This window comes from Gymnodraco acuticeps, unplaced genomic scaffold (assembly GCF_902827175.1).
Source record: "Gymnodraco acuticeps unplaced genomic scaffold, fGymAcu1.1, whole genome shotgun sequence".
Classification (NCBI taxonomy): domain Eukaryota; kingdom Metazoa; phylum Chordata; class Actinopteri; order Perciformes; family Bathydraconidae; genus Gymnodraco; species Gymnodraco acuticeps.
In genome coordinates this window covers 3945710-3965178 of record NW_022989810.1, presented here as the reverse complement: position 1 = coordinate 3965178, position 19469 = coordinate 3945710, and the positions used below count along the sequence as shown (strand labels likewise).

The 19469-nt window shown below is 40.4% G+C and overlaps 1 protein-coding gene across 3 annotated transcripts; it reads left to right on the top strand.

Annotated features, from left to right (window-relative positions):
• The first annotated feature begins 1766 nt into the window (after positions 1-1766).
• On the top strand, positions 1767-17700 carry sybu (syntabulin (syntaxin-interacting)). Of its 3 annotated transcripts, none has more exons than XM_034230270.1 (8): positions 1767-1914; positions 7346-7392; positions 7945-8131; positions 9498-9644; positions 11798-11897; positions 12035-12196; positions 15207-15365; positions 15871-17700. In XM_034230270.1, the coding sequence occupies exons 2-8, from the start codon at positions 7369-7371 to the stop codon at positions 17045-17047; spliced, it is 1956 nt and encodes a 651-aa protein (XP_034086161.1). In that variant the 5' UTR covers positions 1767-1914; positions 7346-7368; the 3' UTR covers positions 17048-17700. The 3 variants fall into 3 exon arrangements, with proteins under 3 accessions (XP_034086161.1, XP_034086151.1, XP_034086142.1); XM_034230260.1 differs by having other exon boundaries at positions 9444-9644; positions 15210-15365; XM_034230251.1 differs by having other exon boundaries at positions 9444-9644.
• The last annotated feature ends 1769 nt before the right edge of the window (positions 17701-19469 follow it).

Here is a 19469-nt window from a genome sequence, read left to right as displayed (position 1 = left end):
CATCCATCCATCCATCCATCCATCCATCCATCTATCTATCTATCTATCTATCTATCTATCTATCCATCCATCCATCCATCTATCTATCTATCCATCCATCCATCTATCTATCTATCTATCTATCTATCTATCTATCTATCTATCTATCTATCCATCCATCCATCCATCTATCTATCTATCCATCCATCCATCTATCTATCTATCTATCTATCTATCTATCTATCTATCCATCCATCCATCCATCTATCTATCTATCTATCCATCCATCCATCCATCCATCCATCCATCCATCCATCCATCCATCCATCTATCTATCTATCTATCTATCTATCTATCTATCCATCCATCCATCCATCTATCCATCTATCCGTCCATCCATCTATCTATCTATCTATCTATCTATCTATCTATCTATCTATCTATTAGTTATATACACAGCTCGGAAAAAATTACAGAGGTCCGGACCTTAGTGACCTCAATGGTGGATACAGCCCTGCTCATAATAACGTAGCACTATCAGAGACTGGTCCTCTCTGGTCGCTGAAATGGGGAATTGAAATTACGGCCAAAAGTTTTATTTACAAGTATTAAAAGTAAGCATAGGACACCAAACCAACTGAGACCTGTCTGTCCGCCACATCTACGCACTGTACAACATGCACCTACACACTGTACCACACACACACAGTACAACACACACGTACACACTGTACAACACACACCTACGGTTATAGCTCCTCCAGAGAGCCTCCTCGACGCTCGATCCTCGATGTGCATTTCGAGAAATAAGATGAACTTCAACATGGCGCGCTGAAATCCATTTCCGGGTCACTACCGGAGGACCGAGGATTCGAGGAGTCGAGGAGGGGAAATTAGAGGATTGAGAAACCTTCCCAGTGTCCAGTTAGTGCTCCTAACAAACCAATCTCATGATGAACAAAACATTATATCATGCCCTACAGGGATTGCATAGAGATAAATGGCACAATGAGAATCCTACCATCATGCAAAGAGGATGAGTTCACATTACACAATCCGTACATGCTGCAGTCATTGCGAGAAGTTGACATTTAAACCACTATATTTGATTATACTGTTCAGCACCATGGAGAGCAAACTACACTGGAACTCAACCCATGCACATCACTGTACGTACATGCACTTCCTGTGTGTGTGTGTGTGTGTGTGTGTGTGTGTGTGTGTGTGTGTGTGTGTGTGTGTGTGTGTGTGTGTGTGTGTGTGTGTGTGTGTGTGTGTGTGTGTGTGTGTGTGTGTGTGTGTGTGTGTGTGTGTGTGTGTGTGTGTGTGTGTGTGTGTGTGTGTGTGTGTGTGTGTGTGTGTGTGTGTGTGTGTGTGTGTGTGTGTGTGGACATATGCCAACATAACATGCCATGTTGTGCATTTTAGCTGGCATACTCACACAAATCCAGACTTGAGGAAGTATTTAATTCCATAAATCCATGCACATACATTTCAATATCCTATATTTATCATACATATCATATAATGAGCAAATATAAGAGTGCATTTATAAAAAAAAAGTGTATCCAAATAGCTCCATTAGGTTGAAAGGCATGTCATGTATGTGTTGATGTCAGGCCATATTTACATGTAAACACGTCATATAGTCTACATATCATACAGCCTGTCTGAAGCTTATGGCTGACGGGGGCGGGGGAGGGGTTAATGCCTCCCCAGTTATGTAACACACATGGGATGGGAGTCATATTATGCGCGCATCTCGCTTCTTGTCCAATCGCGTGTGTCCTCGCCTCCAGCTCTCCTCCACCCGACAGTCTCATAGCAGAGCAGAGCGGAGGCTGGCACCACCAACGCCAGCAGCAGAGGAAGGACCCTTTGTGCTCCACCGACTCATGCGCATCCTTCTGAGAGGAAACACCAACACACATTCAGGTAGGAATTGTAGTTATTGATGTAAAACAATTGTAAACAAATCCATTATTGACAAGAACCGATATGTAAGTGGGATTTGAGGAGGAGCTGCTTACAAGTTCAGAAGCGCGTCTTTTTTTGTCGAATCATCCGAACGATTATATAAGTGGGCTGCGCACGTTATACTGTTTGTGGGTTTACATCACGGTTTGTTTTCATTCTGTGTCGTACTTGGCGTGCCTTTATTCTAGAGGCATCTCACTTAGAATTAAAAACATTCCCATGAAACAAAAACAACATCGTTTGATACAAAATGCTATGATGTAAAATAAACCATTTGAAGACATGATGGTCATTATTAAGGGATATCAGGATACGAAAATGCCATTTGCTTTTGGGACAATGAACATAGCTTGGTGGTGACATGTGGAAAACAAAGGGAGGCATGTAAACATGGGAGGGTCATATCAGGGCAGTGTAACTATTTGGTGGCTGCATGCTGTTCGGGAAAAGTGCGACATTTAGTTTATTATGAGAATTTCATGTATTTTTAAAAGGTTTCAGCACCATTATGTGGAAGAGTAAAACAATAAGAATGCTATTATCATGTGTTTTATATATTGTAGCTCTAACCAATTAAAGAGCTTCTGGACTGCTAGGAAACCACGTGATCATGTTGGTATTGGCTCCGATATGCTTTATTATGCTCCCTTGAATGATTTCTCGGAATCAAAGTGCTCACTCAGACATGACATCATGCAATGATGATGCATTCTGGTGGAGGATACACTACAGGCAATAACATTGTTTTTCATGTCATGGTCAATTGTGAGAGTTTGGGCTCTTTGCTTCCATGTTTAGACGAGTTAAAAGAAAATATCCATAGCACAAATGTTTTTGTCTATTTTGGTCTGCAGATTTTAGATAATGCCTACTTTACTTATTTAAACATACAATTTCAGAAAAATTATAATGCAAACAAATTACAATTGTCTTGATGTATTTAATCCAGTGGAGTAACCTTTCAAATGGTTTAACACATTTCCCGTAGTGTACCTCAAAATGTATGGAAATGTACTCATTTCTCATAATTAGGCATAAATCCCCCCTTCATACAGTAGTAGTGCCAGTCTCACTGTATCTTCTGAAGGTTCTGACAGAGTTGTTTGTTTATATATCATTCATAGCCTGATTTGAGACATTTGACATGATTTTCTGATTTAGAAAGTGATACATAAAAAATAAAAAATTCCCTCTTTAAAACAGTTTTACTTTGTTCATATATGTGCTTTGGAAATGCATGCAAATTAGCACATACACTGCATACATCATTATAGATCGCCCACTTCACAAAAAAGTCCTTGTTTTAATTTTGAAACATTACATTTCATAAACGTGCACCAAAGAAAATTAAATCAACTGGGGAAGTTTCATGCTGTTAGCTTTTTAGTTTTACCCCGATCCCCTGTCGTGTCTTCCAGTAAGGGTTGGTGAGCTGATCAGTGTTACAATCGACATGCTGCTCAAAAAGAAGGAAATGTTCCCACTTTTACAGCACAAATATTACCTGCGTCAGAACACAGAGGCTCAGTAAAGATCACATATTTTAAAACTGCGCAACAGTCTGTCGCCTAGGAGCTCATCAGCTTCCATCACATGTCGTCATCTCAGAACAAATGCAGTAAGTTCATCATCCAATTGGAATAAACAGCTTCGTATTAGTCCGTGTGCATGATCAACATTAGAAAGCACATATACTGGGGTAGATTAGAGGGATGTATTATTCACGCCCACTCCCTGCTGCTTTGAAAGTAGAGAACCATCTGGATAAGAGGAATAGAGGCTTAGAGGCTTGTTTACCATACATATGCACACATTGTATCTTCCTTTCCAGGGCCTCTACTTCCCAAATTAGGGTGTTTGGATGAGATGCTGGAGTGATCGTGTATCGCTTGCGCACGTAGTCTGGAGCGCTTTGTAATGCTTAAGAGAGCTTAAAATCCTGGGTTTGCAACTGATAATGCTTAGCCTGTCGCTCAGTAGGTAGCCAATCAACTCTGTCTGGAGGATCTGTGCAGGAGTTAATGAATAATCCTCCTTCATAGAGACTAGTTCAGGATAAAACAACAACGGAAGCTGGCTAAATGTCCCTATGCACAGCTAAGATGACTGACTTAATGCATCATGTGCAGGCGTCTGTCTGTCACAGGGTTTTAGGTTACAAGCTGACACTATTGAGTGAGCATCAGCTTGTTATTTCATCCTGGCACCGGCACAAAATAAATCATTTTGCAAAGATGTGGCTCTAAATGAGAGTCTGTCTCTTCATTCTTCATGTTCTGATATCTCCGCCCTCATGCATTCCCTTCACATGGCTGCTTGTAATAGCATGAATTTATAAAAGTCACTTCCTGGGATAGAGAATCATCCCTCTCTCATCTCAGGCACACCCTTTTTATCTAAGTATTTCTGCCCCATTCATTGCTTCAGATCTAGTACTTTCCATGATGCCCGATTCTTCATTATAATCACACTTACAATGCGTTATCATATTCCTATAGCATGGTAGACACAACTCATAATGCTTTATAGCTATAACCATCACACATGATGATGTATTTTATAATGTTTTTTTCAGATTCCTATCGTTGAAATAAACTAGCAAACAATGTCTACTTATAGTAACTTATTATCACATTAATGCATTAGATTACATTGTTTAAAGAGTACACTGTATTAAAACTATGGAAATTATAAATCACAATTATCCTTGCAAATAATTGTCAGTCAATGAGCAGAATTTATGAAGTACTAAGATACTTGACGATTAAGTATTGTATTATGCTTTATAAAGTAAAACGATTACTTTTACTAAGCAATATGAATATGTGTGAGTAGTTGTAACTATTACTATGTCTTGTTTTTTTTAATGCATTGTAGACACGGGCATCATAGACGGTGCTTCCCCTTATTTCTTTACTAGTTATAATCTTAACATAGTGACATCACAATGTAACACTGGCACTTGTATTGGCTAGTGCTCCAACACATTAAACATGATAGGCTTAGGGTCAGGACATTTCCACAGATCTTTAAGCAGTTGACCAATCACAACAGAGCCGGCCAGCTAACCAATCAGAGCCCACTGGAAACATGTCTCAGTAGAGGCACAAAATACAAATATGAAACCTGAAAATGAACATAAGATGTCCTCTTTAAACCCACCATCAAGGCTTAAAGACACAACAAGTTGAAATGTAAGTATTTGGATGAGTATTTAGAGACTAAGCTCACACATGCTGGCTCATGGACACAATGTTCATTGAGTCTGAGAAAACATTGTACAGCTGAATGGATGAACACCCACTCACTACCTCTAAGATATTTCTCAGTGAAGGACAGTGTCTCAGGATGAGCTGCAGAAGCAGATATACACGCAATTTGACACATCCAACTGCAGCATTTTCCTCCGTTGCTAAGACTGTTGCTAGGGCACGATGCTGCTTGGTTTCTAGAATCTGCTGTGCCAGTGTGCCAGGCAACTGTGTAATGCTACAGTACGATGAATCTGTGGATGCTTTGAAATGAAAGAGAAACTGCAGGCGAGGTGGTGTCAGCGATCCAGAACAAAATCTATTTCTGACTCTGATTAAAGGAGGTTTGATTCCCACAAGTCACTGCTCTATTTTTGCAATCCCCTTCTGGCTGATTTGAAGAAAGAGGATTTAGCACGAGCTGCTCATACAGGGAACGTGGCTTATATTAGGTCAAGTGGTGACATCATTCTGAAATAGATGTTTTTTTGCAGCAATGTTGAACAAGGAAGAATGTAAAAACCATCTGGATGAAGCGAGGGAAACAGGTTCAGTGATGCGTCAGCAGCAGCATACAGGCCTTGGGGTCATTACACCATTCCCAATGCAAAAAAGAAGGGAAAATGTATGCACTTATGCAACAGACCCCCTTAGGCCCTGAGAGAAAATCACCAGGAGAGAGGAAGTGATGTGATTGTGTCAAATGTATTCAAGCATGAGAGGAATTCTGCATTATTTAGCTTTAAAGCATCAATAAAATATGCATATTACGTGGTTAAATGTTCATGTACAGAACAAAAAGTTTTGACAAGATTCTACTTTGGTCTCGACTTGTGATCTCTTTCAAAAAAGAGGATGTAATGTTGCTCCATCATGTGTTATATCTCAATGCACTTTGATGCTTTTGGCAGGCAGCCCTTTTGGCACAGAAGTATGTTAGGGAGAGTTAGTGCAGTTTTGCTAAGCAAAGTGATATACTGAAGGAGAACACCTTTCATCATTGCTGTGCACCATTGTATCATCTTAATCTGGGACGACTTTGATGAAATCCAGAATAGGAAGAGTTTTTCTAAATGTTCTTCTTTAAAGCTCTATTCTTGTAGACTCTTTTAGTTTGTTTAGATAGCACCACCTTTTTCCCTCCCTCATGGTCCCCAGAGGACGTATCCTCATGTGTTGGAACATTCACGAGAATCTTCCTCGAGAATTTCTAATCCAGAGTAAAATATCTTGCCAACTATTGGATGCATTGCAGTGACATTATGGTAATAGGCTACATGTTCCCCAGAGGATGTTATCTAATGAGTTTGGAGAGTTTTTCTCCAGTGCCAACATTTAGTTTGATCTAGGGCCATCTTCACATCAATATTTCTGTTTAACCAGTAGTTAGCTTTCTGAGCTAATACTTACAGAGCTAATGACATTTCTTTGCTTCAGCTGTACTTGCTGATTTTCAAATGTTAGCATGCGGTAACACGGTAAACTAAGATTTCCCTTTTTTTATTATGGTTTATTGCACTTATTGTAGGTCGCTTTTGATAAAAGTTTAGTAAATGTAATATAATATATAGCTGCTAAACATCAAGCTAAGCATGCAGATATTTAGCTAAAAGCTATTAGCATTGCTATTAAGTCTTGTTATCTCATGTTTTTTTATACCATTTTGTTTATGTTTTGCTGTTAAATTGACTTGCCTCCATTTCACCTTCAAATGACTTCTGATTTGGAGGATTATTTTCAGGGTTGGCATAGAATTAGTTTCATGAGGTCACTCATTGAGCTTGTGTTCGTGATGACTAGCACTGGCTTCTTGTGCCATCTGTACCAGACAGGATGTGTGTGTGTGTGTGTGTGTGTGTGTGTGTGTGTGTGTGTGTGTGTGTGTGTGTGTGTGTGTGTGTGTGGTGTGTGTGTGTGTGTGTGTGTGTGTGTGTGTGTGTGTGTGTGTGTGTGTGTGTGTGTGTGTGTGTGTGTGTGTGTGTGTGTGTGTGTGTGTGTGTGTGTGTGTGTGTGTGTGTGTGTGATTCAGAGTTCAGACAGAGGGCTCTTGTTTGTTAAGGCATTGAGCGCCACGTTAACGCTGCCACATGCACAGAAAAATGACTTTCCTGATTGTTCTCCTCTTTTCATTCTAACAGAGGAAAACGCTCAGTGAAGCACAATGGGACCATTCCAAGAATATGAGGTGAGTCTTATCAAAGGTCACTGGAGATTGATGTCTGCATGTTGAGTGATTGCTTTCCAAAGATAAGTGATGTTTTCTATCCCTTGTGCGTCAGGAGGGACATTTTGGCTTTAGAATGTTCCACAATTATAGCTTATTAACTGTGGTATATTTTGTCAAGGGTGTTTTGTTTTTTTGCACATTATTGAAATTCAACCTTAACTCCCATTCCCATTAAAACAATCATTTTTGATCCCACAGCCATTTACTTTACAATAATGCATTTTATAATATCAATCTGTAACATCTTTAAAAATCTTCCTATTACTATTTTCCAGTAGATTTAACCATTTTCTCTAGTTTATAATACCAAAATATGCAATTGTCCTAGTTCTCTGCACGCCAAAATAACAATGCATTAAATTCAATGCTAATCATTGTTATATCCAAGACTGATAAATCCCCCTAGCGTTCAGTATACAAAAAATAAAAAATAAATAATTCAAATGTTATTGGTTTTTATCCCAAAAAAAGTAACAAAGTTAGTCAAGAATATTAAATTGCTTCGAACAGGAAAAGAAGTCCCCGGAGAAAGGAAGTCCCCGTAGCCGCATCCCTCGTCTGGTCCTCCATCCCTTCCCACCAAAGGACAAAGGCTCGCCTCTGTCTGACTCTCCGTTATCAGAGGAGGAGGGGAAGGAGGGGTACGTCAGCTCGGACCACTCCAAGCGCACCATCAGCACCACCAGCTTCTGCTCTGGTAAGATATACAGCTCCAAACAAAGCCTCAGATACAGATCCATGATATCAAGGTGCAAGATTGTATTGCAGTGCTCATGGTTAGTTTTTGAAAACCCACATTCCTTAATTGGTCTTGGTTGAATGAAGATTTTTGCATTTGTTGCAGTTTGCAAAAGGTTAAAAAGTAACTCAAGCTTTCAGATAAATAAAACAAGTGTTTTCCCTTTAAAACGTGAGTTAATAAAGAACCATTGTAAAGTATATTCCTTGAGTAAATGCAGTTAGGGACTTTCCTCCACTGGATAAAAAGGAGTTAGTTTGATGCAGATTATTCTACTTTTTTCTTAAGCATAGCATGCTACATTTTAAAACTTCAAACAAAAAATGCAATTATGTTTATTTTATGTTCACCTAAATTGGCCTCTTTAACAAACAGCAACCAAAAGACAAACTCTTCACTTCAAAAAATCTCTGACAACAAGGTCCCTGGGGACCGACTTGTAAAGGGCCCCCGAACTTGCCCCCACACTTGCTACGTAAGGGCAAGAGCCACAGTATAAATAAACGTGTTAGCCCTAATGTTTCACATCCTTTCATGTGTCTTTGTGCTCATGTTGTGCCTCTGGGCCTAATTTGTGTCTTTTGTGGTCATATTCTGTATTTGTTGTTATTTTGGGTCTACGATACGATACGATATACTTTATTGTCCCCGTAAGGAAATTCGTTCTGGGCTCCGTCCAGCAGTTCCGCATACATGTACATAATATACAAACATAGTGGACATAGTTGGGGTACATTGTGTTTCCTAAAGTTATTTTGATGTATTTTTGGTTTGACACTCTTTGTAGTTTTGTTGTGTCTCTCTGTGGTTATTTATATGTTGTGTCTCTGGGATCATTTTGTGTTAAATGTGTGTCTTGTGTGTTTTTCTCTGTCTCTCTATTGTTGTTGTAGGCTATGTCTTGTTTGGGTCATTACATGTCACTCTGGTATTTGTCTGTCCTTTTGGTAGTTTTGCATCTTTCTGTGGTATATGTATGTCTATTTATGACTTCCCAACAAGTGCTGTTAGCAGTAACTTCCAACAGAGGCTCTGGCCCAGGGGCCCATTATCCATCCATACCTGTGTTTATGTACACGTTGTGTAGTAGGTACATTGTGTAATCCAGACAACAAACACTTCACAACTTCCCACTTTCTGAAAGTGGTTGTGAAGCAGTCTCGCTATCAGTCTCATATCACGTAGTCTGACCCTTGAGCTCTCATTGACTGTCCGCTGCCCCGCGCTGCATGTTCTCGGCTATTACTGTCTGTGTGCCTGTCTACAATAGATGACACCGGCTGCCCCACTAGTCAGTCTGTGTCCCCCTCCAAAACCCCGCCAGGCTCAGAGCAGAGTGCCCACGGCTCGCCCGTACTCCTGGAGCGCAAGACCAAAGTGAAGAGGGTGAGGGTGATGGCCGAGTGGAGCGGAGAACCCCGGAGCGGCCCTCGGCACAAGAGGGAGCTGAGGTCGGCCATGAAAGCCAGAGGTAACGGATAAAGCACAAGCAAAGATACAAATATATATATATATATGTTTAAGCTTTACGTTTGTTATTGCAGTTTTGTATGTTAAAAAAGGATAAACAACGTTAGAAATGTTATCCTGCACTTAGATCTGTGAGAATAAGATAATAATCAGATGTATGTGACTGGATTCTAGAGCATCTTGTTATTCTTCTTTGTGCACAGATTCATATGCAGCACAATGTATATGCTTCTGCATGTCTGTGGTTCCCCTAAGACCAAAGTGCAATAACTGTGTGTTTGTCACATGTCAGCTAGCAGATGTAACATTAAACAAACATTTGTTGGCAGGCAGCTGCTTTTCTGAAAGGGGAAATAATATCTTCAGACATAACAGTAGAATTGGATGTACTGAACAATTTGGAGAGTTTGAGCTATGTTGCTTCCATAACATGTCTTATTTCAGACTAGTGGAAAGAAACATCCAAAATACATATTTAGGTGTTTATTTTACTAACATTGTTTGTTTGTATCTGTAGAATTCTCTCAAAGTCCTCAAAAGTGACTAGTAGAAAAAAAGCAAAACGTTTTTACCCTTTTCCACCTGTAGTGTCTCGTATGTTATTTGACAATACACATATTTAAAGGCAGTTAGAAGAGGGCAGTTAAAGCAGTAAAGAACTTTATTTTTTCTCATACTCACATACTCAGATACAGTATGTCCACTTCAGTACTACTGACATACACCGCACTTTCCAGTTTCATACCTTTTTTTTATAATCTACAATTTGGTGATTTATACTGAGTTAATTTTTTTAAATATATGATTCATATTGTGATTAAATGAACATTTTATATTTAAAAACATGGCAGAAACTGATCATTTGTATGGATGTTGACCACATTTTGGATTCACAGAGTATTAAAAACAGATATTACAAATCCCTCTGTAAAATAGTTTGACCCTAAAATGTCGACCGAAATTAAGCACGGTTTTTAAATCTGGTTTTATGCAAATTAACACATATTTTATAAAATATTGCTTCACTTTTACATGTAAACATAACATCTAAGAAAGCATTTAATACAAATATGAAGTGTCTTAATGTAAATAATCAACTGAGGGAGTTTCATGTGGATATATGTTACTATTCCTCCTCTTTGAACCTGTGGTGTATCCCTTTAAGAGAGAAAAAACTGCTTGCTCACAGTGAGGAAGAGAGCTGATTGGTTGAGGAGATGGTTGGGTGCTTAGCCAATTAGTGTTATTAGCAGCAGGTTAGTCCACTGAGGGACCGAGCACAGACATCAGTATACTCACATTTGACACAGGTGGAGGATCACTGAGTTTTAAGATATTTGTTAGTCACAGGAATCACTGAACACAGGAATATGGTTTTGTTTGAAGGGAAAAGATGCTTCTCAGGTACCTCTTTAAATCTGGTCTTTTATCATTTCCACACAACTTAAAGTGAGCCGTTTTTGCTGATTGACCATTAAGTTGGAGAGTTAGATAGTCAGTATTGTGGTGAGGAATCTACAGTGTCTGTCTTATGACAATTGAGGAGACTGTGTTTGATGCAATGACTGGTTGTTATTTGCAAATTCTGGAGTATTCATGGCATTTGTAATCACATGAGGTGTCTTATCTGTATATATAGTTACCTGTATGTCATCTTGAAACTCATTAGTGTAATAAAGGGGTGTAGATAATGGGGAGTAGCCAATCCAAAAGCTATATGTTTCTTTGCATGATCAATTTGGAGATCTAGGGCTATTTTGCTTCTATACATGTTTTTCGACTAGTTGCAACGTTTTGTAGATTGTTAGAACTGTTAGTTTGTTAAAAGAAAATTCAGCTATGTTTTTGATTGGACACAGATAGATATGCAAATGACTCATAAGCTTATTGACTTATTTCTGTGCTGGAAATGTAAGCAAATTAGCAGATTTTATGAAATAATAACACTTGTTTATTTATTTAAAGAAAATGTAATGTGAAAAATAATATTCTTATTGAAAGTAACCCAATGGGAAAGTTACATGCGCAAATCTTATTTTTCTCACCCCATTTACCTTTACTGTCTCTCCTAAAGAAGGGCAATTGCCCTATATGGCCTTTCAAAATTGGATGATTTGGCTTTAAGTGCTAAAATGCTGCTCCTTCTCCCTGCAGGAAGTGAGGCAGACTTCAGCTCCTCCAGCAGCACAGGCAGCCTGAAGAACAGAGAGGGCCTCGTCTCAAAGTCAGCTGGAAAGAGAGCTCCAACACGCAAGTATGAGGTTCAGACATCTGTTACCAGTGTCTGCTGGGGTCACTTTGAAACTAAGGGAGCTCTATCTTTACTAAACAACCAACATTCTCAACATCTTTTCCAATTAATAAGTCAATGATTTATGCTCTCTTATCAAGCCGCGGCAGCTACATCAGACCGCTCCCGGTGTTCAAACCAGCCGGGAGCCCCACAGCGAACCGCGACTCAGAGCTGTATGCCCCCTACAGGACCCCCATCAGAGCTGTCACCTCCACCACCACCACCACCAGCAGCAGCTGCAACTCCAGCCCCACCTCCAGGTACCAACACAGCTTTCTACGGAGCCCTGGAGGGTTCATAGAGAGAAAAATAAATAAAACGAGGCCACGTTTTATTAATTTGTGCGCACGAGATGTAATTCGTGGCCTCAATTTAAATAAAACGAGGCCACGCTTTATTAATTAGTGCGCACGATATACTTTCTCGTTCGCACAAGATACCTTCTTATGGTTAGACACATCGAACTGCCTGATTATTACGCCATATTATTAGTTTTATAAAGAAGATGTCCGGTCGCCAGGGCGTGTGTATGTTTGTGTGTGTCTGTGTGGGCATTTGTTTTCAGAAGACATTATGATAGTGGCGTTTGTTCCGGTGCACTCCGACAGCATTTAGCACTAGCCTACATCGAGATTAAGATTAAATGAACTCCTTTCACTTAAGAATAGTATTCCCAAGTGAAAGAAGGCTGAAAGAAGGCTAACTCCATATGTGTATTCCTGGAATACACATATGGAGTTAGCCAGATGTGTGTAAATTACTGTTCATGGTCATTTGAAAACAAATGCCGGTGTCGGACACACACATCATGTAGCATTTCACGTTTCCTTAGCAACAACAACTTCCTGTCAACAGCGTAAACTCGCCTTCAAAATAAAAGCATCTAAATAAAACGGGAAGTTAACCTAAATTACATTTTAAGACATATACAACTGCAACGAAAGTAACAAAAACAATGTCATATCCTTTTCAGTTTCACAGAACACAAATTGGGTTATGTGCACATCATGCGCCTGGTGACCGGACATCTCCTTCATAAAACGAGTAATAGGGGAATAATCGGGCAGTTCGATGTGTGTAGAGGTGCGTGTGAGTGTGGCTAAAACGTAGCAGCCTTGATCTTTATTCAGCTGTTTTGAAGGTAAACACAGTGAAGGCGCTGCGTAAAAGACACAGCTCTCTGTGCGCAGATGGCAGATACTGTGAGAGTCACGGACATGAATTCATAGATCAAGGCAGACTGGTTCACAGACTCCTGTTTTGCGAATCCGGTGCTTAAAAAAATAGCTTAACACCTCTGGCCGAAATGTCCCTAAAATGAAGTCCGAGATTGAAATATATCTCAAATAATGTATGCGCTGTCATTTCCCCACATAAACATAACAGTCTGCAATTAAACGGTTGTCTCCTGTGCGCTCCACTTCCTACTTGGCGCACCGATAACTTTCTCGTGCGCACGAAAAAGTATCTCGCACTAATAAATCAAACGTGGCCTCGTTTTATTTATTTTTCTCTCTCTAGCTTTAGCATGCTATATTAATAATCAGGCAATAATCGATTTTGGGTTTTAAAGTTTGAGGGAGATAAAGTTATTGTGTCCTCCTGTATGCATAACCTTCCCACATTCCTCCACTTGGTTTCATTACAAATCCAGCCTTGCTCGAGGGAAAGACATATTGGGAGACTTCAGAGATTTGAACTATGAGCACCATGAGTGAGTGTACGACTGGATTAAACTCAGACTTTATCATTTCCTCTTTTGCAGCCGTGTTGGATTATAGCGGTCATGGTTTGGATTAATGAGGATTTATTATAGCAAAAGTCTGAATATGGTAACCAGACAGTGACCCTTCTACAGACTCGAAACAGGATTAGAGTGAATGTATATCGGTTCTGCCTGTGGAGGGAACAGGGTCATAAATATTTCAGTATTGATGTGTGAACTGAATAGCCCGGAGCTCAAAAGTGTTTGGGACCACCATGGATTTTCTGACATGGTCCAGGCTCTGTATTACTTGGAAGGTTTACCTAAGGCTTGTTATATTTGTTGGCAGCTAAACCCTGCATATGCTTTGACCTAAAAATCATCTCAGCGGTATAAACGACAAACCTACAGCTTTTTTTTTTTTTTTATGCAGAAGCAGAATCTACCCTCTTTATCATGTTTCCAGCTTCTATAAATGCATCATCTCAGGACACCTGGCTGTCAGCTTTCCTCCATGTGACATGTTTTCCTCTTGCATGCCATCTTCTCCTGGGCTGTTTCTATTTCTGGCTGGGATGCAGAGCGTTCGCATGAAAGCCTCAAGTATCCCAGGTTGCTAGGATATTGTGCCAGTGGAAGAGAGGGGCTTACATGCTGCTTTGCATATTGTCCAAATCCACCCACTCACCCTCCACCAAAAAAAAAAAAAAACCTTTTATCAGCCCTCTTCAATATAACACATAGGACATGCAAAAGCCATTTGAGCGATAATGCAATTAGCTTCTAGATTAAGTGTTTTTCTAGTAAGGTGATTTATTTCCTTGCCGACTGTGCTTGTATTTAGGTAAACCTTTTTTTTTGCCAGTAATCCTGTGTCAGACAATAATTCCAGGCTTCAGAGAGCATCTGCCCTGGCAGCACTCTCTCAGCTAGTCAAATTACTGTCTGCAGGGAGCCATTTGACTTTTAAGAGGCAAATTGGTTAGCTTTCTGCTGTTGCTTCAAAATGCCTAGTTGAAAGCTGATGGATAATGTTGGTTTTAAAAGGGCAAACTTGGCCTTTTTTAAAGGCTAGATGTTGTGCTTAACTTCAGATTCACGAATCCGTTTTAGGTTTCTACTAGAATTAGCTTTAATATTTAGAAAACACTTTATTTTGACCATACGGCCTGTCGGGATATTCCTTTTTTTTCACTTTCAGTCTGAAACACTCAATTTTAATGCCTGCTTCTTTAAGCTGGCCACTTGTAAAAAGCCCATGATGATTGGCTAGCAAGATAAATATGGTGCATCTTTGAAAAAGTAGTTCTCAAGCCATGGCTGAATTCACTTGGATGTGACGCAGTGTATTCTAATTGGCCTATTACGTTGGCCAGTACATGTAACATAAAAGGGGACCCACATCTGAATGGCTTGTTGAATCCCATGTTTTCTAAACTAGGAAGCCCACAAAAACTAACTAGGTTGTCATGTTCAAGTGTTCTTGTTTCTGGGTTGGTGGGGCACTCCAAATGGACAACAAAATGAGTGTCCTCTTTAACCAATAAAATCATCTCTCTAACCAGCAGAAGAGCGATCCTGGGACGCTACCACTCCTGTGGAGACAATCATGGCATCAAACCCCCGAACCCAGAGCAGTACCTCACCCCTCTACAGCAGAAGGAAGTGGCCATCAGACACCTGAAGACCAGACTGTTGGAGTCTGAGACCAGAGTCCGAGACAGGTTGGTTCAGATTTAGCCGAACAGAAGCTCCAGTCGTTTAGCATTAGACTGTTAATGGTTGAAAGAGGAAAAGCAACCGGTTCTTTTAAAAGCTCACTAAAACTTCAAAATTATGTTTACTTCAATTTAGGTTTTGCGTTGGTTTATTAAATGATGTGAGCTTTTGAGGTTCTGTCCAATCAGGTTTTGTGTGGCAAGGTTTTTTAGCATACACTATGCTAGTCGGCAAATAAAAACAATTAAAAAATAGTGAATTAAACTGCTTAAGAACAAACACTTTCTTGTCAAATCCTATAAATATCCTTTGACCTACTGCAACCAAACAGTCTACATCTCCCTGCTGCTTGTATGATTTTGCTAAGCTAACTGGCAGCTGGCTAAAGCTTTATGTTGATATAAGTGATATCGATCTTTTCGTCTAACTCTTGTTAGAAAGTTATTTTATATATTTTTCAAAATTCCGAGCTATTCCTTAACTAAATACATTTTCTTACCTCTTTATTAGAGAGACGGAGGTGCAGGAGCTCAATGTACAGCTCGGCAGAATGAGGGAAGACTGGATTGAAGAGGAATGTCACAGGGTGGAGGCTCAGCTGTCCCTCAAAGAGGCTCGCAAAGAGATCAAGCAGCTGCGTCAGGTGGTGGAAACGATGAAGAGCAGCCTGATGGAGAAGGACAAGGGCATACAGAAGTATTTCATCGACATCAACATCCAAAACAGGAAGTTGGAGTCCCTGCTGCAGAGCATGGAGATGGCCCAGAGCGGCAACAACCTCCAAGACGAAAACAGCTTGGACTTCATCTGCGACATCCCCGATAATGACGAGAAGAAGATGATGGGGGAGGAAGAGGGTGGGATGGAGATGGGAACACAAGGGGCGGAGGCCATGGCGGACAGTGGGCTGTTGGTGAATGATGAGATGGCCAACAGAGCAGACATTTTGGAGCAGATCTTCATGTCCACTGCGGTGGATTTTAGTCAGTTGGGTGCAGGGGCTGAGTCTGGGCCTGGGGTGTCTGCGCTGACAGAAGATGGACAGTTTATTGATGAATCTACTGAACCAGCTCTACCAAACGCAGTTTCCACCACCATCGCCATCCCCTCAAGCACAACTTCCCTGAACAACACGAAAGATAAAGAAACCCAGACCGACTTATCGCCAACATCTCCAGACCTGCAAACTCTGCTCCTCCAGCTGCTCCATTTCCACGGGGTAACAGTGGGGAAAACGGCTCTGACGGCCTCCAGCAATCTTATGGCTCTCTCATACCTGCCCACACCCACTCCCACAACCCCTGAAATCACCGAATTAACACCTGCCCCACCTAGCATACCCACTCCTGCTCCCCCAGAGAGTCCAGACCCCTCAGATTCTGGCATGTGCTGCTCAGAACCCAAAGAGAGCCGTCGGTTCATGGAGGAGCTGGATTTCAGTGTCTGCGAGGAGGAACCTTCTCTGTCATCGGGGCTGGATGTGGTCGGAAAGCGGTACTGGAGCAACAGCTTCCTGGTGGATCTGGTGGCAGTTGCAGCCCCGGTGCTCCCCACGGTGGCCTGGCTGTACTCGCGGCATGGTGTGGATGGAAGCGCTCCAGTGTATAACATAGCTGCTTTCATCAGGGGCTGTTGCATCATGGGATTGCACTCTCTTCGTCACGTCCCTCACAGGCCCGATGCGTAAAGGCTAACACCCCCTTCCGCATGTACACGCCTAATCTTGAACTAAAAGCACTAAAGCATCTTTTTGTGTGAGATTTGTTGCGTTTTTTTGGTTGAACACTTGATTATCAATGCAGTCATTTTGGGTTCCAACACTTGTTACATTGCACTGTACAGTTACCATGATGGTGACGTGAAAGGGATTATTTATAAAGGGGGTTATTTATTTATATATTTATTTTATCATTAATATGTATAAGCTGATCATCTGGGTAGATGGTTGTGTTATTGTCCTTTGGTGTCCCTATAGTTGTCCTTGTGTTTGGACATAAATGGTTATTTATGTTGGGATGAGGTGAGCGATACAGGAGGTGAAATTGAATGTTTGGTTCTGTTTGGGTTTGAAAAGTCCACGATTTTGTTATTGTTCGAAAGAGATACCTTCAGCCAAAGCTTTAACGTAAATTCACTGTAAGTGTTTTGTGAAGAACTATATATATATTTTTCCCTCCTTGGGAGTAGAGCTTTATTCGGTACAGCCTTGTGTATTGTTCATAGAACTAAGTTAATGCTTCAAAGCAACAGACACTTATTAATGTGCCTGAGCTATGTGCAATACTGGTGGTTTACATAAAATGTCCTTGTATCTTTAATATTAAAGCATGATAAAATCTCGCCACGTGTTGGGATTTCTTTTGGTGGGACATGGGGATGACTGAACAATTGTTGACTTATGTAAGACTTATGTAAAGGCTAGTTAGGAACTGCAAGTTTCTTCATTTGCACAACATTTATGAAAGTCTGATGCAATGTGCAACCGAGCAGTGTTCTCATGACAGCTTGTGTTACGTAAAAGCTTTCTCGGCTTGCACTTCCAGACGTCCCTTGGGTGGTGGCGCTGACAATATAGAGTGCATTAGATCCACTTCTGAGAAGCTGTAAAATGACATTTGTGTCCTTACTCTAGTAAAATCTGATTCTGGGCCAGAGCAAATGTGCACTTGCAAAACACTAATGCTTTCTTTAGTCACCGGAAATTAATGAAAAAGCTGATAAATCCAAATGAACTAACACTTGGCGCCTTTGCCATCCATTTCCCGGTTCCACTCTGCCATATGTCGATGTGTTTGAAGTTGCGTAAGCATGACCTCTTGGTTCACAAGGCAAAATAGTGACTCATCAGATGCTGTAATCCCCACACTAGTTTGTGAATTAAAATAAATTAGAAGAATTGCTTCGAACACGGCAGTCCAGTATAATCTGGACGAGTTTCAAGACAATTCATCCATATTGCTTGTTCTCGTTTTGAAGACCTGTGTGCCTTTCCTCTCCCTAAAAGTGGGTCTGTCTGAGAGGTTTGGCCAGCCGGCAGTGTCCCCTGACAGATGGGAGTGACATTGTGATGGAGGGCAAAGCAGGGACGACAGCGGTCTGTGAATCTAGTTAAAGGCCACCAGCTTTTAACAGATACAACCATAACATTCCCCAGTTGCTTACTCACATTAACATATAATGGCAAATGAGGCCTCATCATATACTGTGCAACAGCATTCCACTAACTATAATCTTTAATCATCTTATTATTTCAACCAAAGGTTTGCCGTCGAATAACTTCAGCCTACTTTCAGCTACAGAAACCATTCAAATATCAAAAATATTCAGCCTTTTCAGCACATGGTGGGAAACTTTCAACGTTTTCAAAATATTTTAAACTTTTTGAAATATTCAGCTTTTTAAACTCTTTTTTTAACATTTAACGAGGAACCTTCAAATCCTCTTTTACCTACACGGTGCTCCAAATGCTTTTCCTTCCACATACTGCTAGAGATTTAATTCCAACTTTAAAATGATCATAAGACATTCAGCTATTAAAATATTATTCAGATTTTTGATATCTTTTACACTTTTTGAGATATTTAACTTAGTTTGGAGCTTGGTAAAGAGGCCTTCTTCAGATTTTAACATTAGTGTGTATTGCGCAGCTCGTTAAGGCTTAGAGTGCGTGATGACACAGCTAGAGTGGAGGAGAGCTTGAAATTCGCCTTACATTTTTCTTTTTAAACTGCAATAACTCCCAAACCCTACACTCCTGGGACATCATTTTATGCTTGAATTGTAGGAAAACATCTCTTAGCTTGAGAAATTAAAAAAACAATTAAACAAAATGTCTCTTGAGGGCGTGAAGTGACAAAAACATTCAACATGTCTCCATTAAGGCCCATTGTAAATACAGCCTGATCTATCCTCAGAGCAGCAGCTGCACACCTTTAATACATCTGCCAAATATGCCACATTATTGATCCGAAAGTGCACAAAAAGCACACTTCAGACGCTCAGGTTCCTTGACATGCTTCACGCGTTGACATTTTACCGAAAGCAGCTACCGTTTTTAAACTATAGTTAGAAATGTAGGAGGTTTATTTCTCATTCAGAACAATGGAAAG